Genomic DNA, 23,401 nt, shown 5'->3' with positions numbered 1-23,401 from the left:
TATAGTAAAATGATGTATTAGGTAAGCAGTCAAATCATCATTTTACAGAAAACTGTTTATACACTATATATTGGAATAGCAAACTTCAAGATGATACATATTCTTATGTACAGATCTTGTCATGAGCTACTGGATGATGCTCTTCTAAATTATTAATTTACAAATCTGTTTCTCCTTCTGCCTCATTAAAAACATATTCAATTTGATAACTATGTACAAAAATGAATACATAAAATTAATGAAGCACAGAAACAAATAGGTATTCATTTGGGCTATGATGATGAAAATGGATTTTAGTTCTGTGAAGAAAAAACTATAAAGCTGCTTTGGAATTGCTTTTTTCAAATCAAGCAGGGTGAAGAGGAATTCTCTTCAGAGGTTCCATATTATCTGTAGCATTATTTATTTGAGTTTGAATAGTGAGTAGCAGGGAAAGCAGCATGCGGTTCATGTACTATTTTAGTTTGGGCTGGATTTTGATCCTGTGCTTAAGTAAGTTCATTTTGTAATATTCAAGTTCTATACTCCACTATATAGTAAGAACATTATCCTAGGTTCCAAATGTGTGAGGTTTAGACTCCTTTTTACTGCAGTCTTATATCAGTTTTATTTTTAAATACTTCACAGCAATTCTCTGCCAAGAACAGCACTATTATCTGAAATATTTTCTCAGGTTAAAACCTGTATATTTAATAATTGCACAAGTAGTTTTGCAGACAATGAACATTTACAATGAATGTGTTCTGTTCCCTGATTAAACATTTGTTCTCTATATTAGTAATCATTTCTGTGAACAGGAATTTTGTTAATATTTGGAATTTTGCGGGACTTGTAATGAACAGGATCCTGACAGTGTTCCTTAGTGGTAGAAGCAGATTGACAGTATTGTAGAAATTCCCTGGGAGGGAAGGCAGCATGGTATGGCCTACTCTTGTTGGAAGCTAAGCACGGCCAATAATTGCATGGGGGCCCACCAAGGAAGACTCTGCAGAGGAAGGCAACGGCAAACTACTTCTGTTTCTCACTTCCTGTGAAAGCCCCTTGCCTCTTGCTGAGGGGTCATGCTGTGACTTGACAGCACATGTGTATGTAAAAGTTCCCTCTTCCATACTCACAAAATATTTGTGTGAGTTCTTAAGTGCCAAGTAAGCAGATGAAGAGAATACACAGAATTGACCCTCAGCAGATATTAGCACAGTTCTGCAGTCATACATGTATATAATTACAATTTAAAGAAAAGTAAAAAGCCTAGGAGCTAAAGCAGTGGTTTCCCACCCTTCTCTGAACAGCAGAACAGCACATGTATGCTAATTTTGGTTCGGGATTTGTTCAAACCAATTTTCAATAAGTGTACCATTCTGCTTATAGACAGGCTGTTCTCTCAACTTTAGTTCTTCAGTACTCCAACTGTGACCCTCAGTTTTATTCAACATATTCCAATTTAGCCAATACATTCCTAGATCATCTCTGCTATAACTCTCTCTCTTTCCCCGATTTCTTCCAAACCTTATCATTGTACTGACTAGATGGTAAGTAACTGTGTGTGCAATTAACACACAGAATTTAGAATTTAATTTCTTTCTTTAACCCCTAGGAAGCTCTGGCTTTTCCATGTCCACAGGAAGTGTGTAAAGAAAATGATTTCAGAGCCTGTTTGAGCTACTACATCATATAAATCTGGGAGAGTGCATTAATAAATACAAAAATAATAAAGTAATACCAAGTATGCATCAAAAGTTATGATGTAGTGATGGTCCCTGGCATGGATCACTTTGAAAGGGGATTAGAAAGATTTTTGCAGGATGGGTCCATGAACACATCCAGTTCCTATATACTGAGTGAGTATATAGAGATTAAAAAATTAATACAAACTATACACACTGAAAAAAATTCACTAGTACATCTCAAATAATAAACCCTGACAGAAATTTCAAATATAATGAGAATGGACTCTTTTTTTAGACAAAAGGAAGAAGTGATTTCTATTTAGTATAAATAACTGTCCATCACTACTCAATTTCATGTGGCTCTTTGGTATTCAAATTATTTGTTTAAAAGAAAGATGTAATTATATCAAGTAAAAAGTACAGTAGATCTTCCTCTTACTTAGGCCTATCTATTTATTTTTACACATTCAGATGCTATCTAAAACTATACTTGTATAATACAGTGAATATCAGAGCCAATAACCACAGCAACAATAACAACAAAAAGGGAAACAGAAGCTTGTGGGACAACCTGCATATTTATTGCCTATTTTTTTTTATAAAGTATTGCCACAACATGTTTTGAGAATCTTTGGAAAGTAATGTAAAACAAATGTGCAACTGCTACGTAATGCCATTCAAGCACAAGCAAGTTTTCATTACCAAACCTTTCCCTTCATTTTTCCTGTGACTTGGTTAACCTTTTTGGTATATAGGATGCTCCTTAAAATGACTCCTTTCTTTCTTGCTGCCCTTATACCTGGAACTGCCTTCCTGAACATCTGTAGGATGCCATCACTTTCAAGTCCTTCAAATCCTTTCTTAGAGATCACATTTTTATGAAGGTTTTAACACAATCCTTTACTTTCTATTCCCTACAAGAATTATGCCTGAATTCATGTAACTGAGATACATGGGGACTGCTGATTTGCAAGAGAAGTTGCATTTTTTTGCTAAGAGATCAACAATTTAACATTTCAGTTCCTTAAGAGCCCTCAGATATATAACATCTGGACGTGGTGATTTGTGAATTTTTAATTCGTTCTAGCCCTAGAATGCTATCTCTTGATACTTTCACTTGTCTCAGTTCTTCAGATATTCACTCTGAAAACAACAGTTCCAGAACTGTCCCACATTTTCTGCAGTGAAAACTGATGCAAATGGTTAATTCAATTTCTATACAGTCTCCATGTCTTCCATTAGCAATCTTTTCAATCTAATATTGCCAAGGTCCCAACCACCATGCAGTCAAAAGGTAATCTTTCTGTATTTTTAATGATCAAATATCCAATTTCTGGCCACCTCATCCAAGGGTTTATGCAAAAGAATATTGGTTTGTCTTAGGAACAGGTTTCTTCTAGGGGATTAGTTCTCTCCTTCTTCTGCCTAATGCCTTTCTATGCTGAAACACTCATTCTGTAAAACAGCAGATGAACTGCCAGTATGCTAGCACTTTAAAAATAAATGGGTAATATAAGTACCACCTATTTTTCAAAAACATTTCAGCTTCTTAGGGAAAAATATACATTCTTTACATTTCAGATCACCACATCTGCACAGAGCAAAGACGACACTTTGTCTTTTCATTTTGAAATGCTGACCTGGCAAACTTAGTATTACAATAAATAAATATCTAACTTACAAAAGGCATTGTCAGTCCTTTTGCTAGCCTCAGTGAATTTTAGAATTTTAGTTTATGATGTTCAAAAGAAGTAATCAAAAATTAGATTAGTAATCGAAAAATAATTTCTAAATCATATGATTAATTTCACATAGTGCTAAAGCCAGGAACTGCAAAAAACCTTGTTACAGTTTTGAAGTTATCATTTGTTTTATTCTGACAAGGTATGATCAGCTTCTTAGATATATCTTTATAGATACAGACGAATTTCAGAAATTTGACAAAAGGAAGGTACAATCCTGAGTCATCTTTGTAGTTGTCATAAACCTTGGATTGCCAGGAATCACAGGAACCAAAAGAGGGGTACATGGGGCTGGGGGGCAGTGGGGTACTTACTTCCCAGGCATGCGCTTTACATGCATGAGCACTCCACTCCCACGGTTCCCCCATCCTGCTGAATTGGCTTCAGTGTGCCCAGCATTTTCTCTCGTAATGGAAAATGATGTAGTTTTTCAGCATGAAAAAAAGAGCTGCAGGGTGAGCTAAAGCCAAAAGATGCCCGTTGGAGGTTTCAGTGAAATGGCAGGCATGCTGAAGCCTCCAAACATGCGATCTTTGACTTTAGCTCATCTCGCGTCTCTTCCTTCATAAGGAAGGAAACACTGGGCACACTGAAGCCAATTCAGCAGGATGGGGGAGCACATGCATGTGCTTCCCCTGCCATGCCTCCTTCTCCCCCCTGCTGGCCAGGTAATTGGAGCTAGGGGGCAGCAGGTTGGGGCAGGGGTTCCCCCTCCCCTGCCAGGGGGATGGCAAGCCTTCCATAAATCAAATGCATGTGTTTAGGATTAGACGCAGCAACTTGCCCTCTCCTTAGTTTCTGTTGCAGCTGTCAACCTCCAGGTGGTGGCTGGACATCTCCTGGAATTACAATTGATCTCTCGGCTGCAGAGATCAGTTCCCCTGGAGAAAATAGCTGCTTTGGAGGGGGAACTTTATTGCATTACATCCCGCTGAGGTCCCAAGGTCCCACCACTCCTCAAATCCTGTCCTCTCCAGGCTCCACCCTCCAAATCTCCAGAAATTTCCCATCCTGGAGCTGGTAAACCTACTCTCTGTGGTCCTTTTATCTATTAAGCAGAGCTTGAGTTGCTGTTGCGTATTATATCCAAGCCAACACTGCTGTATGTCTGCTATCAGGCCCTCTGTTTTGTCTAGATTCTGCTTTTCCCCCCTGTAGCCTTGATTTCCCAGTCAAAAAATGTTCAGTATCATGAGCATATCAACTTATGTTGTGTTTTTAAAAGTATGTCAGTGATGAAACTTGTCCCAAAATAAAAGGCTAGACTAGACATGATTAATGTCTGTATGTGATCAAATTTTAAATGGATTCATGTTAAAAATCTGAGAGGATATGGCTGTATGAAGAATGCTACAGTGTCGGCAGCTGAGCATTTGAATTAATTTCCCAATTAACTATATTAGTAGCCTCTGATTTTTGTGGCAGCTCCCCATACCCATTCCTTTGATTTATAGGATCTTCTATTTACAATCTCATTCAGGAAGGAGACACTAAGGCTTGGATTCCAAGAACTTGACAGCATAAAGATCTGATGGTCTGCGATCTTCCCAACACTGGGGAACTTTATTGCCAGGGTTGAGGGACTCATGTGTACTAATACCTGCACTAGCTGGGCAGCTGCAGCGGGGAACAACATTGTTCTTACTACCTCTTATGTGTGAGAGAAGCTCTACTCATAGAATAAAAAGGAGAGATTTTGCCCACTTCCTCCCCCCTACTGCAGCTGCCTGACCCGCATGGATATTACTGCATGCAGGTCCCTCAACCTCAGCAGTAAACTTATCCAAGGTCAGAAAGGTTTCCAGGGGGAAGTGAAGATCCACTATCCCTACACCCATGCAATACAGATTTAAGCCTGGATCTTCAGTACCATTTGTTTCTGTGTAGGTGGAAAGGGCTGGGGCAGATCACTTCTGGCTACAGGTAGCTGCAGAGGAGCCAGCATGCAGCCAGCTATAGCAAGGAGAGGCACGGCAGTTCAAGGCAAGATTACCTGACTGGGTGGTGGGAAGGGTGTGATACGACACCCATACCATCAGGTGAGGCTGTTTAGTAGTTTGGGCAGCAATAGGATGGGAGGGCATGTTGCTGGGTTTGAGACACACATGGGAGGTGGGCCAAGCAGGGGCCAAAGACCAAGAGTGGGTCTGAGTGCTGGGGAGGGCATTAAAAGCGGTGGTCAGACATACATTGTAGTAGATGGAGGAGGGTGTGGAGAGGGCATAGTCCATAGGCGGCCAAAAATGAGAGTTCCCAGTCAGGGTGAAAGAGAGGAGGTGGTGAAGTGTAAAAATGTAAACCGTCCTCAAGAAACACACCTTGGAACATATGTATGGCATTGTCTGAATACTTCTAGGCTTAAACAGACCACAGAGCTAAGGCTGCTGCCCAGTTTACTGTGGACTCAGATTCTGCAGGTGGCCAGGGATGTGCGTGTCATGACCATATTCTGCTAATCAATTACTGCTGCGTACTTATGCTTCTGGTAATTTCTCCTGTAACGCCTAACAAGCAAAGCCAAACCAACCCAAAGCTGTTCCTTGTGCCTGCTCCTTCTGCAGATGCCATTCAGGTGATTCTAGCCTGCAGAAACTACAAAGACTCTTGTTTAAATCATACATGCAGAGGTTCTTCCTACAAGAACAAATTTGACTGGATAGCTAACAAAGAAATTTTAGGACAAATACTATAAAGAAAATGTGAAAAAATTAAAAAGCCTAAAGGAGTTCCAGAGGAGCCCCGTGGCACAGAGTGGTAAACTGCAGTACTGCAGCCCAAGCTCTGCTCATGACCTGAGTATGATCCTGGCGGAAGCCGGGTTCATATAGCTGGCTCAAGGTTGACTCAGCCTTCCATCCTTCCAATGTCGGTAAAATGAGTACCCAGTTTCCTGGGGGTAAAGTGTAGATGACTGGGGAAGGCAATGGCAAATCACCCCGTAACAAAAGTCAGCCAAGAAAACGTCATGATGTGACGTTCCCCCATGGATCAGTAATGACTCGGTGCTTGCACAGGGGACAACCTTTACCTTTAAAGGAGTTCCTAACAGAATTCAAAAATACAGTTTTCAAACACCAACCAAACCATACCACATTAAGAGTTAAGGAAAAAGCAGAAACAGCATTAACAAAGCACTTGACTGAACAAAAAAGCTGTAGGTAGTCTATGACAGATGGCAAGTGAGTGAGCTTGAGCTGGATCCTCTAAGGCAAGGAAGTTTTACAAGGAAAGTACCACCACTAAAAAAGACCTGTTGATTGTAGCCATTTGCCTAACCTCAAAAGGCTGTGGCACTCTGAGAAGGATTTTCTTAAATGACTTGATAGGTCTGTGGGGTTCTTTAAAAGGAAACACCAACCTTTATACTCTGCTCTTTTTCTTGGGAACAAATAGTGGAATAACTTTCTGTGCGATAGACCCATATCTGATGGGAAGACCATAATTTCCAGGATTAAGCTGGGCCAAAACGACAGGAAAGTAGTGGCAAGAACATGTATGGCTGGCTCAGAGCAGGGAACAATGATTCTGATCTGCCCCTCGGCACTTGATTTCCTCACATGCACACATCCCATTTTACAGTAATCTAATGGGACAGTGTTGACAAATCTTGAAACCATGCCAGTTCCTTTTTACGAAAAGAAAGTGAAAATGTTGGCTCCAGGGTATTTTCTTTCATTAAGAGGAGGAAGAGATGTAATGTAATGCACAAAACAGTTGCTGGGAAAGCTACCACCATAAAGTAATGTCAAGGTAAACATGAAATGCTCTGATTGCCAGAGACTGATATTAAACTCAGAAATAAATGGACCAATCCTTACAAGGTGTGAAAGAATACAAAATCATAAAACCATTGGGCTGGAAGGAACCAGCCTTCTTATTATATGTTAAAAAGAAGGTAATCAAGACTGTCATGCAGTTCAACACAGTCTCCAAATCATCAAAGATTAGCTCATATACAGTGTCATGCCATAAACAGAGATCAAGAGTGGGCAAAGAGTCCGAATGAAGCTTTCTTTTCCTGGATGAGACCATTTGCCCGGCAAATCTCAACAAGGCCTCAATCACTTGTATTTCTTAGCACTTGTTGCAACTGGCGATCCTTCAAGTGAAGATGCTAGGGGTTGTACCTGGGGCTTTCTGCATGCAAAGCCTGTGCTGTGGCCCTGATGGCTGGCCATTTTTCAAAAAGAGACAGTGGAAGGTCTTCAAAATAAATGGTAATATTGGGTCACTGCTCTGGTAACATGCCTCATGTGTTAGTGTAACTGGCCAAGAAGAACTGGGAGGAAGGAAAATTGAGCCTCTCTGTCTTCTGGGCCAGAAAGCAACCTCTGTGTATTCATTATTTTTTGTTTACTTCATTTGTACCCTATCTTTCTTCCTAATGGGGATCCAAAGTGGCTTACATCCTTCTCCTCTCCTCCATTTTATCGTTACAACAACCCTCTGAGGTAGGTTAGGCCAAAAGAGTGACTTGCCCAAGGTCACCCAGCAAGCTTCCACGGAAAAAGAAACAAGGCAGTCAACCAAGAGTTCTGCTCAGAGAAAATTCAAATATGTAATTAATTAATTAAGTATGTAATTAGTGCTAATATTTCAGATGCTACAGGCTCATTTTAAGAAGCAGCTTTAAATAGATACAAAAGGGATATAACAGGAATAAGCAATTGCTAGTTTCAGCCCATCTAAAAGAATGGACCTTTTAACTCAATTGTCTCAAAATGTAGCATAAAGGTAGCAAAGACTTGAAAGGGAGTTATTGTGCCTGTCCGAAGTAATATGCTTTTGCTCTATGTTTCCCTTTTGACAGCATTTTTATTTTAGTTATTCATTTACACCCCACTTTTCTCCCCAAAGGGGACTCAAGGTGGCTTACATAAATCTCCTCTCCTCCATTTTATCCACACAATAAACATGTGAGGTAGCTTAGGCTGAGAGCGTGTGACTGACCCATGTCACCCAGTGAGATTCCATGGCAGAGAGGGGATTTGAACCTGGGTCTCCCAGACCCTAGTCCAACACTCTAGCCACTATACAGCACTGGCTCTTTCAGTAGTCATAACAGGGATTCAGGTGTGTAGCCATGTTGGTCTTCAGTAAAACAGCAAGATCTGTGCCCAAGGGCACCTTAAAGAATGCTAAGATTTTCAGGGTATAAGCTTTCAAGAGTTAAAACTCCTTTGGTCAGATACTAGATAACAGAGATTCATTTGATGTCATAATTTTAGACTTAAAATGGACGCTTCTTTTTGGTACTAACAACAGCATGCACTTTTTTCTTTCTGTTTTGAAAAAATATGCTGTATAAGATACATAAAAATGAGTACCTCCATTATTCTTAAGATGACTCTCAGAAACTTCTAAATGATTGAAGGTAATCGAAAGTTGCCTCAAGGATATCTTGATTAGCCATTGTTTTTAATCCTCTATTTTCAAAGCTCAGGTTGCATTTTCTAGTCTAAATTTTTGCCAATTCACAACCAAACCATTGTTTTGATAATAAACCAGAAAGCAAATGACACCATCTTTGTAAAGAAGATTAGAAAAAATTGCCTAAACCTGCATCTGTAGAAGGCTCACCTTTATTGGCGGCCAATTTGAATAAAACATTTACATGCAGAGACCCCAGAAAGATTCAGAAACTTAACCCAGATGGGTTTAAAGAAAAACAGCAGAACTATTAAGCATTGGACAAACCACACCAGCAATAAAATTTTATCTTAAACCTTTGCACAAAAAGTATTTGTCATCAATGGTACTCTTTATGAGCAACAAAGGTGAATTGCTGAACATCAGCTTGCATAATCCTTCTAAGCACAAGTGTGTGCCCCAGGCTTGACTTAATATTTCTCCTGAGATGGCAAAATGCCTAAATAGTTTCCCAACCCCCCAGCAGCTCTTCCTTTCTTGTCTGAGTTTGCAGTTAGTCTGGCCCCAGTGTTGCTGTCTTTGGCAGGGCTTTCTCATGTCAGGACTCCTTTCTCTCATGTGAATTGTCCCCTGGTTAAGATCTTCAGAAGCCCTGAAACATGCAGTCTCACCTCCAGAAGCCAGAAGAATAAGCACCAGAGACAGAGTTTTGTTTGTTATGTCACCAATGCTGTGAACCTCTCTGCCTATGGAAGGTGCCAAATCTGTAGTCTTTCAGGCCCCACCAGGCAAAGAGGTTTTTATTCTCCCAAGGTTTCCTGTAATTGTACCTCCCTCTCTGCCATGATGTCCCTTTTCACTGCTGACTTGTTGATGGTTTTAAGATGTAATGATTTGTAGGCTTTTAGATACATTAGAGAGCCAGTTTGGTGTAGTGGTTAAGAGCACAGGACTCTAATTTGGAGAGTTGGGTTTGAGTCCCCACTCCTCCACTTGAAGCCAGCTGGGTGACCTGGGGCTAGTCACAACTCTCTGGAACTCTCTCAGCCCCACCCACCTCACAGGGTGTTTTGTTGTGGGGATAATAATGGAATACTTTGTAAACCGCTCTGAGTAGGCATTAAGTTGTCCTGAAGGGCGGTATATAAATTGAATGTTGTTGTTGTTATGTTTGACTTATATGGCTGCTTTAGTCAGCAGCAATAATTCACAGTTTGAATTAAATTTCTGTGGTTAGTCTATTGCAAGGTTTCTGCACCATGCAGTCAGCAGCAGCAGCAACAGAAAATACTGGCACTGCTGAAGTATGAGGATTAGTGCTGTGGAGTTGGAGGAAATCAACTGCAAAGATGCTGTCATTAAATTCCTACCATTTGTGCAGCAATTATGTATTATGCGATTATTATATTATGTGACAGACAGTGGGGGGGGGGGTAGTAGTTAAAGTGCTAGACTAGGATCTGGGAGATTCAAGTTTGAAGCAAGCCAGTTTGTTTGCTCATATTACTTCTTCAGTTTGTGAATGGGTGTTCCAGATATGAGGTTCGATAACTACCTTGGTCTCTGTAAAGTCAACACATTTAGCAAGCCCTTGGGGGAACACCAAAACCTTGAGTAATGCTTGTGAAATGCCTATTCTTCATCAGAACATCAGTGAGTAAAGACCAGAATGTGAGGCGGTAAGATTTGCTTTGCTGCAAAATCCTGAACAAGATAGCCTGAGGAATACTGAGAATAGTTGGCAACTTCTGCTGCCTGTGTAAATTAACCCTTTCAACCAGCACATGTTACCTTTCCTTACCTCTTACCTTCAATTTTAATCTCCTTTGGGTTTGAAGCATTTTCTTCTCTCTTTTGCTTTGCTGCTAGCAGTTCACGTTTCAGTTGGCGTGCTTCTTTTCGTAGTTCCTCACTGCAAAAAAGAATGTGTAGATGAACCTAATTTTCTTAGACTGGAAAGCAGCAGAAATGGTTAACAGCCAATAAAACTGTGATAGGAACATACAGCAATGTGCCCGTTAGGCCTAAAGAATGGCTTCTATTTTTTTTTTTAAATAATCTGCCTAATTTAAAATAATCTCAATGTGGTTAACAAGAAACTGTAACAGTGAGAAAACTATAATTCAACATACAAATTAAAGCTAATACCTATTTGGATAATCGAACAAGAAAGTTGGAACCACATTAAAAGTTCTAAGAAGAACATCATAACAATGTATAGTTATTTTCTAAACCACTGAGTGCGTAGACAAGTCTCAATGGACAACTGTTCATGTAGACACCACCATAGAGAAGGCCTGCTCTGTGTTCTCAACCAAACTGTGTTTACAGGAATCATTTCACACATTAGTAAAGGGTCCAGTAGCACCTTTAAGACTAACCAACTTTATTGTAGCATAAGCTTTCAAGAACCACAGTTCTCTTCATCAGATAAATGGAAGGTATGAAGAAACTGGCCAGATATATATAGGTGGTGAGGGGAGGGGGGGAGTAGATGCAAATCAGTTGCAAAAGTCATGAAAGAGGTGGAGTGCACAATCCAGGTGTCCGGCAATGCTGTCCTTCTGTCCACCCCCTCTGCAGCAGCAGACCCCATCGTCAGGCCCTGCAGCACCTCCTCTGGCAATACCTCAGCTGCAGATGCCTTTACAGGGTCCCAGACCTCCACCACCATCAGGCCAGCAGCAGCTGACCCCCAGGCACAGCCCTGGGGAGCAGCCTGCAGCCACCAAGCTGACACCCTTTTCCTGCTGTTGCCCAGGCAGGTCCACCTCAGCCAGGTCCACAGGGGATTGCCAGCAGCTCACGCCAGGCAGGCACAGGCCCCAAGCTCCCAAAGGAGCCACTGGGGAGGATTCAGAAGCAGCAGGGGCGAGCCAGGCCGAAAGCAGACCAAGTGCCCCACCCTAGGCTGGGATGGAGTAGGTGGGGGCAGGCAATTGCAGAGTCTACCTGGCCTTCCAGGTTTGGTATATATTCTATACTGAATTATTGCATAATTTCACCCTCTCTAACATTTTTGATATTTTAGTATTTAATCCTACATATTTATTGAAACTCATAATTATTAATAATTAATAAGGAACCTTACATAAATTGATACATTCTAGTTATAATCTTTAACTGTTATTATACATAGTCTGGTAATTTACATTGTTTATTAATAATAAATGTCCAACCTACAGCGTTATCCATAATATTGCAGTGTTTGTTCAAAGTTAACTAACGTTTGAATAAGAACTAAGTTATCTTTCATTATTATTTATAATTGCTTGCTTGGTGTTAACATTATTGGGATATATTGTGATCTTTGTAAATCTTTATTTCTGTTTGGTATTGTAGAAATGGGGAAAATGATATATATATATACACAAAAAAAAATGATAGGTTGGGAGCAGGGCCAGTCAGCGAGTCTGGATGGAGATTGGGAGAGGCTCCAGGGAGGTGGGGACAAAGGGAGGGCTTTAAAAGTCATGTTCCTATGAAGACCGAGGAGGAAGTGAAGGGAGAGGCAGCTGAAGAGTGACTCCCAGGGCAGGAGAAGGAACAAGGTAGTGCAACCCCCTTTCGTGCCCATCTGAGGCTGGAGGACACTTTCTGGGGAGAGTTGGCAGGATGGCAGACTGCCAGTGGTCTGCCAGTGAGGGGGGAGCCTCACACCAGGCTGGGTGTGACCCCTCCCCTCCATAGCTGAATCTGAATAGAATGCCTGAAAGGCAGTTACTTCTGATAATGAGATAACCATTCATAGTCTCTATTCAATCCAAGTCTGACTGAGTCAAATTTACATATGAATTCCAAAACAGCAGCTTCCTATTGGATTTTGTTTTTGAAAAGTTTGCTTTTGAAAGGCTTTTGAAAGGTCACTATGGTGACCTTTAAGTCTTTGATGGAATGTCCTGGTAGATTGAAGTGTTCTCCCACTGGTTTCTGGGTGTTGCCATTTTTAATGTCAGATTTGCATCCATTTATTCTTTTGCGCAGAGGTTGGCTGGTTTGTCCAATGTACAGAGCAGATGGACACTGTTGGCACATGAGGGCATATATCACATTGGAGGATGAGCAGCTGTAAGAGCCAGAGATAGTGTAGTTGATGCCATTGGGTCTGTTTCAGAGTCTGGTACCTGTGCTGGTGTCCAGTTTTTTGCATTTAGAAAGGACGATGATGTCTGTTTGTATCCGTGCCAGTTTCTTCATGAGGCTGATGGATTTCCTCTCCATTCGGCTGAATGTTGCGCTTTTCATGGTCATAGATCTAGAGAAGTTAGCCATGTTAGTCTGTAGTAGCAAAATAGTAAAGAGTCCAGTAGCACCTTTAAGACTAACCAACTTTATTGTAACATTCTCGAAAGTTTATGCTCCAATAAAGTGGGTTAGTCTTAAAGGTGCTACTGGACTCTTTACTATTTTGCTACTATAGACTAACACGGCTAACTCCTCTGGATCTATTTCACACATCAGAGGCAAGCCTGAGAGCATGTTTGGTAGCTAGGGATTCCAGCCTCACCTTTTGTCCCTGAGCCCTGCTTATCCAGCTGATGGAGGGGGGAGGAAAGGGGAAGTGGACTTGGAACCACTATAGCACATGCACAGAGTTTAAAGGCCCCAGTGCTGCAAAAATGCCATGTTTGGGGCCTGTATGCATCTTGCTGAGACCTCGTAGTGTGCGGTTTTCAACCAGAAGTGATGTCATCGGGACTCTTGGACGCATGCATGAACAGAACCTGGATTAGGGTCCCATGCTTGCCTTGCCCCCCCCCCCCACATCCCCAGCTTCTGAGGTAAGGCGACCCTACTGGTAGCAAACTCAACAGGGAGTTGCAGTCCAATCTCAACTCCCTAACAAATAGTACCATATATTAAAGGTTGCAGTAATAACAGTAATTCTTTATCAAGTTAATAAACAAGAATTAAAGTGACAAAAGGAAATATAAGCAGATGATCCTTATTTTCTTCAATCTGAAGCTGAATTATTTCTCAAAGCAGATCTAACATATCCCATGTTACCCTTGTCTAACAAAATATATATCATATTTTATTAATAAAGGGAAGAGACAAAGGAACAATTTCTTATAAGTGTCAATCTACAGACAGAAACATCTACTTCAGGGATCTTTACCATGTCACAGATCAATTTAGCTTGAGTCTTTGGCATTCTTTCACTTGCCGATCTGGGAAGTATATTGATTTCATTTATAAAGCACAAGCACTATCGGCTTCGCTGTTCAAAGCTCTTTTATCTTATTTATCAGTAGAGACACCCTAAATGGTTTTGTGTGTGTGTGCGTGCGTGCATGACTTGGAGATTCAAAACAGCTTTAAACAGTTGAAAATGTGCTCTGGCTGAAAGTACAGTCACATGCCAGAGGGTTGGATCTTTTTCTGCTGGTTACAAAGGTAGAAGGGTCCCTTGAAAAGGTTATGCCAATATGCCAGAAATTTGGGGATCAGCGTAGACTAAAAGCTTGTGTGGCAGGGCTGCAGTGAGGAGGGGAATCTGGTGCGATCACGTGATTCTTCTTGCACCAGAAGAAAAGCTGGTAACATCCAATTCAGCATTTATTTTCCCCATATTATTTTATTTAGCTTTGGTACAAAAAGATTCAAATGCACAATAATAACAGTAATGTGCTTACAATCTGCCCCACACCCTATTTCCAGCAAATATAAAATCTATTCATTATTTATATACCCCAAAGACAGTGCTCTGAATCAGCAAAGAGGTGATGTACTAGGCTGCTGCTTGACAGGGAACATTTGGTTTTGAAGACTTAATCTATTGGTCAAATTAGATGTGTCATTTAAAAATGCTGTGAGGACCCAATTCTGATCAGGTCCACTGTGTTGTTCTCTTCTCCCCCTTGCCAGTTTGGTGTAGTGATTAAGAGTGCGGGACTCTAATCTGGAGAACCATGTTTGATTCCCCACTCCTCCACGTGAAGCCAGCTGGGTGACCTTGGGTCAGTCACAGCTTCTAGGAGCTCTCTCAGACCCACCCACCTGACAGGGTGTTTTGTTGTGGGGATAATAATGACATACTTTGTAAACTGCTTTGTGTAGGTGTTAAGTCATGCTGAAGGGTGGTATATAAATGAAATGTTGTTGTTTTTGTTATTGCATTTTATCAATCCCCGCTCCCAGGCAGGTATTTCAGCATTTGAAAAGGCACAGGGGACAGGAACAAGAGTATGGCACTGCAGGCCTGATCAGGGTCTGGCCCTCACGGCATTTTTAAATGAGAGCAAGTTCCTTATGGTTCCTTGTGGCAACCATAAGGACACTGTCACCTCCAGTTTGGTGCTAACAGAAGTGGAATTTAAAGATTTGGGTTAAGTTGGGTTAAGTTCCCTTGTTTAGGGAACTCAGAGCCAAGCTACAAGTGCCTTTTTTCACGTGTAGAACACTTGGTCGTTTTCGCAAGTTTTCCTGGGAACTGAAGTCCCAGTGTCCTTCCCCTCTCTGTTAGAATCACTGCCTGAAGAGCCAGAGAAAGCCAGCTGCAGCAGCAGCTTTTGCAAATCCAAAGCAGCTCCCTGGGAGCAAGACGCCCAGGGAGAAAGCTGCAGCTGCCCGCTCCCAAAGATTATTGAGAGCAGCCTTGTGACTGGAGGAACGATTTGCAAAAGTTGCTGCTGCAGCCGGCTTTCTCTGGCTCTTCAGGCAGCGATTCTAACAGAGAGGGGAAGGACACTGGGACTTCAGTTCCCAGGAAAACTTGTGAAAACGATCAATTGATCTACACGTGAAAAAAGTCACTTGTAGTTTGACTCTAAGTGTACTGAGGTGTCAAAGCAGGCCAGCAGGGTTTTGCTGAGCCTGGTGTACTAAGTTGCAGCAGAGTCCTGGGGTGGTATGTAGAAGAGTGCATTACGAAATTCCCAAGCTGAAAATATACATGAGAATTGCAGTTTTGCATTGTTATGGTGATTTCCTGGAACTGTAACACAATTCTAGGATTCTTAGATACCATGAACTCCCTCTCCATGAAAAATCTGTGCTGTTTTCATGTTCTGGTGCTTAACATCAGCAATCTGTGTTGTTTTCATGTTCTGGTACTTAAAATCAACAAAGCAGCAGACATCTTGTTTTTCTTTGAGTCTACTGACTTCCTAGGCAACGGCATTTCTGCCTTCTAATCAGATTGTTGTGAGGAAGAAATACAGAGAGCTCCCAGCCAATCACATTTGGGAGACATGTTGCAGAGAGTCGCAGTTCTCCTTCCCTCCCTCCTTTGTTGTGGGTGCAGCCTTTTTGCCTTTGCAACTATGATGTCTGGGGGCACCTTGTTCAGGGGCCTGTAGAATTGGACTTGTTGGTCCAATTCTCTTGAAACTTTACCTGAAATATTGGTGTTATTTGGCTGAAAAAAACAGCCCCTCTGAAAAATGTCCCTCACAAGGAGTAACAGTAGACTTGCAGGATGGAATGGGATGGGAGCTTTTCTGCAATGGAAGCCTTCCTCGCTTTGTGAAAGGAAATCAACAAAAGACCGTAACAAGGAAGGATGGCAATCATAGAGTCTTCAATAGAAAGGTAGCTTTTAAAAGTTGTCAATCAGTCACTGTGAGACTACGGAAATGAAATGATGGCAGACAATGTTTTTTTAAAAAATGTCACTGGCCAGCCAGCACTCACCAGCTACGTTGCTGCTTGACTGCCATTTTAGGAATCAGTAGAAAGAAGTGCACTTGCGCAGAGAGGGTCCTAATCTGTGGGTCTGTAAAAACTAACTTCTTTGTTCAATCTGCTTGAAATTTAGGAAAGGCTTTAGATTAGAGGGTGGATTGTGTTCTGTGTAAACTTGGTGTCCCATTATCTTTATAAACAGCTGCCTCAGACCATTGTATACATTCAACAGTGAAGATAATGGTCCTATACTGCAGAACTTGAAAAACCACATGGATTTGAATCCCAAACCAATAATGTACTACTCAGAAATAAGCAAGTAATCCCCCCGCACCCCAAGATAGGATCTGAAATTATAGCAAAATTTTTATCAGCACATACCCTTAGTGGTATATCTTAAACTTTCCTGAGACAATGTTTTCCTGTGGTATGGTGCTGTGTAAAACCTAAAACACTACTCCTCGTTCATTGTTAATATTCAACTCAATAGTGTGTGTGTGTTTGAAAATAAACTTTGTTCTTGTTCGTTTTAAAAAAAGCAAACCATCACACACCTCTTAGTTTTATCTCAGTTATCAATTCAGGCTTGAGTGAATTATACACAGGCTCAGATCCTATTTCTTTTGATCCTTGTTTCTCTCTCTCTTTTTAATTTTTCACTGAGAATGCTGGTGCAGTAGGGTAAGTGGGAAATTATATTATATTGCTAGCCCTGAGGAAATAGGTCACACACCTTTATCAGCTGCACACTGACACCATGTCTTACTGAAGAGGTCTTGTTCCTGAACAGTTTAGGTTCATTTGGCAGGGCTAAGGAAGACGAGTTACTTATAGCCTGGAACGAGACCAAGCCTTTGTGCTTGGTCAAGTACTTAATATTTATTTTGTGCTTTTCATCGTCAAGTGCTTTACAAATATTAACTAATACTTACGACTGTCCTTAGAGGCAGATTTCTCCCTTCCACAATGAGGAAACTGATGCACAGAAGAGTGAAATTATTTGTACAAACTCTGCCTGTGAGACAGGTTTTAAGGTATCATCTGGCCACTGAAATAAATGCTTTACAGATTTCTGCCATGATATTAAGCTGTTTTTAAAAGACATCTATCCAGTTTATTTAACAGGACTTTCTTGCTCTGTGTGATAATAGTTTGGCCTGTTATAATTAGGAGGGGGGGGGGAGATACAATTTTCTATTGACTGACCTCTGCTTACTAACAGCAGTCAAATCATTCAACACAAGAAACAGAAGGGGTTGAGGGACTGACTGATCAGAGACAAGGTTTGAGAGGATTATACATGAACATATACCAACTTTTTCTCTCTTAAAATAGAATGAAGAATAGCACATTTAATACAAAAGTGAGATTGAAAAGCTGCCAAGTATTCTCTTCATCCAGGGCTGAGTTACCTTGGAAAGTCATTTCACCTTTTTGCATCTTAGCTCCCCCCGCCATGTGTATATAAAAAGTTTTGGACTGGATTAGTTCATATTAGTCCTCTAAACATGTAAAAAAAGTTTTAGTATTAATAGCACAGAGTGGACTAGTCATTAGACACTGTAACTCACATGCTGTGCTTTGCAGGCTGAAGTCACTTCCACTAAGAATAAAAACATTCCTTGTTAGGATCCTGAACTTACAAGAACTAAATGTTTCAAAAGCAGGTTTCAACAGCTTAGCAAGGAACAACATATTAATATCCCATGACATGTGGGGCGTGCAATTCCAAGAGAGCAAACCAGTCTTATGAACGTGAAGTTCTAGAGTGAAGCTGATGAGGCTGACCAGAAAGACCCAAGTATGACTGCTGCGAAGAGTGATTTAAAAAAAAAAAATGCTGACAGAGGAATACTAAACCAATGAGAAATACCAAGTCAACAGAAGTTAATTCAGTGCAATTTTAATTTCACCTGCCTGCTGATAATGTCCTTCATTAGAATTCAGGAGCACAAACAGCAGTGACTGTGGTTATATTGTCGAAGGCTTTCACGGCCGGAGAACGATGGTTGTTGTGGGTTTTCTGGGCTGTACTGCCGTGGTCTTGGCATTGTAGTTCCTGACGTTTCGCCAGCAGCTGTGGCTGGCATCTTCAGAGGTGTAGCACCAAAAGACAGAGATCTCTCAGTGTCACAGTGTGGAAAAGATGTTGGCAGGTAATTTATATCTACTCAGGAGGGGTGGGGTTGAACTGAGTCATCCTGTAAGAGTTTCCCAGGGTGTGGAATGCTAATGGCGGGAGGCTTCACTGTATCCCGAGGAGGTTCTTTTGCATATGGATTGGTGCTTGATGTGATAATCTTCTCTGCAGGGCTATTATCAGGTATAGAGTGTTTTGTTAGCCTGGTGTTTTTCAGAACTGGAAACCATGCTCTGTTCATTCTTAAGGTTTCCTCTTTCCTGTTGAAGTTTTGCTTATGCTTGTGAATTTCAATGGCTTCCCTGTGCAGCCTGACAAAGTAGTTGGAAGTGTTGTCCAGTATTTTGGTGTCCTGGAATAAGATACTGTGTCCTGTTTGAGTTAGGCTATGTTCAGCCACTGCTAATTTTTCAGGTTGTCCAAGTCTGCAGTGTCTTTCATGTTCTTTTATTCTTGTCTGGATGCTACGCTTTGTGGTCGCGATGTAAACTTGTCCACAGCTGCAGGGTATATGGTATACTCCTGCAGAGGTGAGGGGGTCTCTACTGTCTTTTGCTGATCGTAGCATCTGTTGTATTTTTCTGGTGGGTCGGAATACTGCTTGTAGGTTGTGCTTTTTCATAAGCTTTCCCATCTGATCCGTGATTCCTTTGATATATGGCAAAAACACTTTTCCTGTAGGAGACTGTTTTTCCTTAGTTGTTTGATTTATCCTGGGTTTAATTGCTATTCTGATTTCATTTCTGGAGTAGCCATTTGACTGAAGTGCATGGTTTAGATGATTAATTTCCTAATTGAGAAAGTGTGGCTCACATATCCATCTTGCACGGTCTACTAATGTTTTCATTATGCCTCTTTTCTGTAGAGGGTGGTGATTGGAGTTTTTGTGTAAGTACCGATCTGTGTGAGTTGGTTTCCTGTAGACCTTGTGACCTAACTGAAAGTTTGCTTTGCGGATGACCAAGTTATCCAGAAATGGGAGTTTTCCCTCGATTTCTTTCTCCATTGTGAATTGATAAGATACAACCCCACCCCTCCTGAGTAGATATAAATGACCTGCCAACATCTTTTCCACACTGTGACACTGAGAGATCTCTGTCTTTTGGTGCTACACCTCTGAAGATGCCAGCCATAGCTGCTGGCAAAACGTCAGGAACTACAATGCCAAGACCACGGCAATACAGCCTGGCAAACCCACAACAACCATAGTAACTGTGGTTCTTTACTACTGTCAAATCTAATAAGGTATACTCAGAAAGTGTACTACTTCCAGCATCATCAGAGGAAAAAACTGTGTAAATCATTTATATTATCTCTTATAGTAATACTTCCTCATCCAAATCTGAAAATACTTTGTACCTTACTCAGTTTCTGCCATGAACATGATTGACTTGCAAGGGTGTGGGGAGAGAATACATATAACAATCCATATTTTAAAAAATCAAGTAATGAATTCACCTGATTACTGTGCAAGTTAAATTAAAACCAATGATAAAATTCTTATTATATGTCTCCTCTCACTTGGTGGAAGGGATATTGTAATTACTAATCTGATACGTAATTAACAAGTAACTCAAGTGATGCTGTGGAGAGTGACAGTAAAATTGAGGAACCACAGTGAACTCTGTGGAAGGGTGTTTCTGTTGAAAGATGAGTGGACAGTAGAGATGGGCAGAAACCGAAATACGAACCGGGCCAGTTTGTGGTTCGTGAACCGGTAGTTTGTTAGTGCCCATTTCTGATGAACCACCATGGACTTTAGGCCAGTTCGTTTGGTTCATTTTTGGGTTCGTCACTGCAGACAGCCTAGTGCCGATCAATCAGTTTCCTAGGCAAAAGAGGATGGGCTTTCTGCAGACCTTCTGTGACCCGGAAGTGGTGTTTTCACAAACTGAATGAACCGGTTCGCAAACCAGGGCAAGTTCGTGGAAGTCCGTGGTTTGTGAAATGCAATGAACAATGGACTGCACAGTTCGGTTTTTTTCTGGTTTGTGTCCATCTCTAGTGGACAGCTTGTACCACAGCATATCAGCCACAGTTCTTTGAGTATGCTAAAGTTAGTGGTGTCAACAGTTTCCAGCGTTCCCTCCTCTTAGGAAGTGCATGCTATCTTGTCTTTATATGTTTATAAGTATTCGAATAAAAATAAATTTCCATATAAGCTTTGAATTTGCTTGAATGTAACATTTAAGCCACACTTAATTTTTTTCCCTACTCAAATATTTCAGGTCAAGTACTTGTTGCCATTGGGTCATAAAATCAAGTTTGTGTTTACTAAACATAAATCAAAATAAATGTTACATCAGATCATACTCTGTATGGTACTGGAAATTTTTGTGGAAAACTTCCTGACTTATAATATTCTGGAGAACCCATATTAGTGCTTGTTTAACACGGAACTTTGTTAGTTTTATCCATGTTTAAGGCTGCAAGAATTTGCATTACAAACAAGATCACAAATATGTGATCTTCTTCCAATTTTATTGTTTTCTGATTCTGTAATCTGCCTCAAGTCTCAATGAAAAAGGCAGACTATAAATGAAGTAAATAAATAAAACTTTTAATCACAGGTAAAACAACAGCAGTTTTACCATCTCCAATGAGCAACTGTAAACATATAGTAAAATAAGTACGTGCCCTCATACATAGATGCAGGGCTCATTTTGAGGGGGAACGTGCAGGAACACAGTTCCCCAAAGAAGTCACATGTCAGGTGGCCCTGCTCACCTGACTCTCAGCCATTTGGGCCCATTTCGGCCTGGATTGGGGCCGAAATGGCCCAGATCGGGCCTCTGACGGGTGGTGGATCACTCTCCTGCTCAGCAGCAGCCCGTTCCTGACCATTTTGGGCCCAATTTTGGCCCTGAATGGCCAGGATTGGATCCAAAACAGCCAGGATAGGTGATGTCAGGGGGTGTGGCATATGCAAATCAGTTATGCTAATGACACACTTCTGGTGCTATCAAGGGGCATGGCATACAAAATGAGCTATGCTAATGAGTTATGCTAATGAGTTCCTCCAGCTCTTTTTCTACGAAATGACCCCTGCATAGGTGAACATTTTTCCTTGTACAGGGTGTTTAGGGAAAGTGTGAACCCATGCATAAGAACACATAAAGATCACATACTGTGTATATACACTTGCCCTTCATCTGCAAAATAATGTCATGTCCAAGATGACATTACCAAGGAAGACAGAAGAGGCATTTTATTTACAGCACAATTTTGCAGGCTAAGGAATAAGATTTAATATGTGACTGTGGAATATACATTTGAGGGAATAAATACTAAAATTCCGAAATCATATTTGTCTTACATTCTAATACGTTTTAAAATTTGCTATGTGACAATACTTACTATGTCCAATGTTCCTCAAGTTAGCATTCAAAAGATATACCACAACTTTCCTCTCTACAGTTTAGAGTCATCTAGATTCAGGGCCACAGAATTTCAGAGGAAAGGATTATCATCAAGAAGTACAAACACTGATTTTTTTTTTGCAATAGGCACATCTGTCATGTCAGATGTGAGCAGCCATTACAGCTTTACCCATTTGCAAACTTTAAGTATGGGAAAGAACTTCAGATTCTTTTTCTTTTAAAATGTTAAAAAAAACTTTCCAAACACATCTCTGATTTGTCTGTAAAAAATTTTTGTTTCTGGAAGAACACAAATATGCAAATAGGAATGAAAATAATGTATTAAAAATCAGGATTCCTAAAACATTTCACTTTTAATTTTTCTAGATTGCATTATGCATACCAATACATTCCTATATTCCTATATACCAATACATTCCTATAAGACAGAATTAAAATATTATATAGGTATAACAAATCTTAAAACTAGTAGAAAAAATAGCAGTTCTCTGGTGATCATGTCAACAATATTCAAATACACAAACATCAGAACCTCAAATTACCATGATGAAATAGGGAAGTATTAATATACTAATCTTAGCTATTAAGAAACTGGACTATACAGAAGTAACTGGCTCAACATTTTGAAAATAGGATATCTGAAAATAAGGCCATAAATGGCATATTCATAAAAGTCTTGCAAATTTAAGTATAAATGGAAGTAAGGAATGCCTTGCAGAATGGAAAGCTGGGTTTTTTGATAGATGGTAACAGACTAGCCACAAGAGTATCCTTCCTGTCAACTGTTTCCACCATCAACAAGAAACTAAGGGTTTATTTCCTCTTGACATCATGAGCCTCTCCTCTTTGGAGCTCTGAACAACAGAAAGAGCTTAAGCATCATTACAAAGTCCTCTGTTCAACATGTAGCTGCAGTAAATATAATCAGGAGTATAAAAACCCCTGATGACGCAAAGTGCATCAAAAAATGTGATGCTGGCACCCAGGAATCTGGAAAACCAAGGAAATTACTGCACCACCACACTCAGTCTTCAGCCTCAGCTGGAAATAGGCAATGCAGGGAGAAGAAAGGCAATCCTTCTATGATACTGTATCTCCCAGGTTTGTATACACGTAGAAAATTTTTACCAATCCACTAAAAATGTCACCAGCCTTCCCATATCCACTATCATAGGACTAGCTGAAAATTTGGACAAGTAAGCTACTTGCCTGAAAGAAACAGTGATTAACTTGTGAACAGTGACTATCTGGTACTTCCTGTTTTCCTGTCATTTGGTACTTTGCACATGACGCCTTTTCTATGTCAAAAGAAATCATTTACACTTTCACAACAGTGTCTTCCTAAAGAATGCATATAAATTTCAATGGAGTACTGCATCTGACAGGAAGAGCTTTAGACCACAAAAGCTTATGCTTTACCAAATCTTTCAGGTGCCACAATTCTAGACATGTAGGTGCATTAGTCTTAAAGAAACA

The 23,401-nt window shown here is 40.6% G+C and overlaps 1 protein-coding gene across 1 annotated transcript in view; it reads right to left on the bottom strand.

Annotated features, from left to right (window-relative positions):
* CWC27 (CWC27 spliceosome associated cyclophilin) overlaps window positions 1–23,401 on the bottom strand; it is a 130,870-nt gene that overhangs the window by 41,605 nt on the left and 65,864 nt on the right. The window contains exon 11 of the mRNA XM_054987422.1: window positions 10,588–10,691. Coding sequence (XP_054843397.1) covers window positions 10,588–10,691 — 104 coding nt within the window. The remainder of the gene's footprint in view (window positions 1–10,587; window positions 10,692–23,401) is intronic.

This window comes from Eublepharis macularius, chromosome 8 (genome assembly GCF_028583425.1).
Source record: "Eublepharis macularius isolate TG4126 chromosome 8, MPM_Emac_v1.0, whole genome shotgun sequence".
Taxonomy (NCBI): Eukaryota; Metazoa; Chordata; class Lepidosauria; order Squamata; family Eublepharidae; genus Eublepharis; species Eublepharis macularius.
The sequence above is the reverse complement of the archived record's forward strand: the minus strand, read 5'-3'. Positions and strand labels throughout refer to the sequence as shown.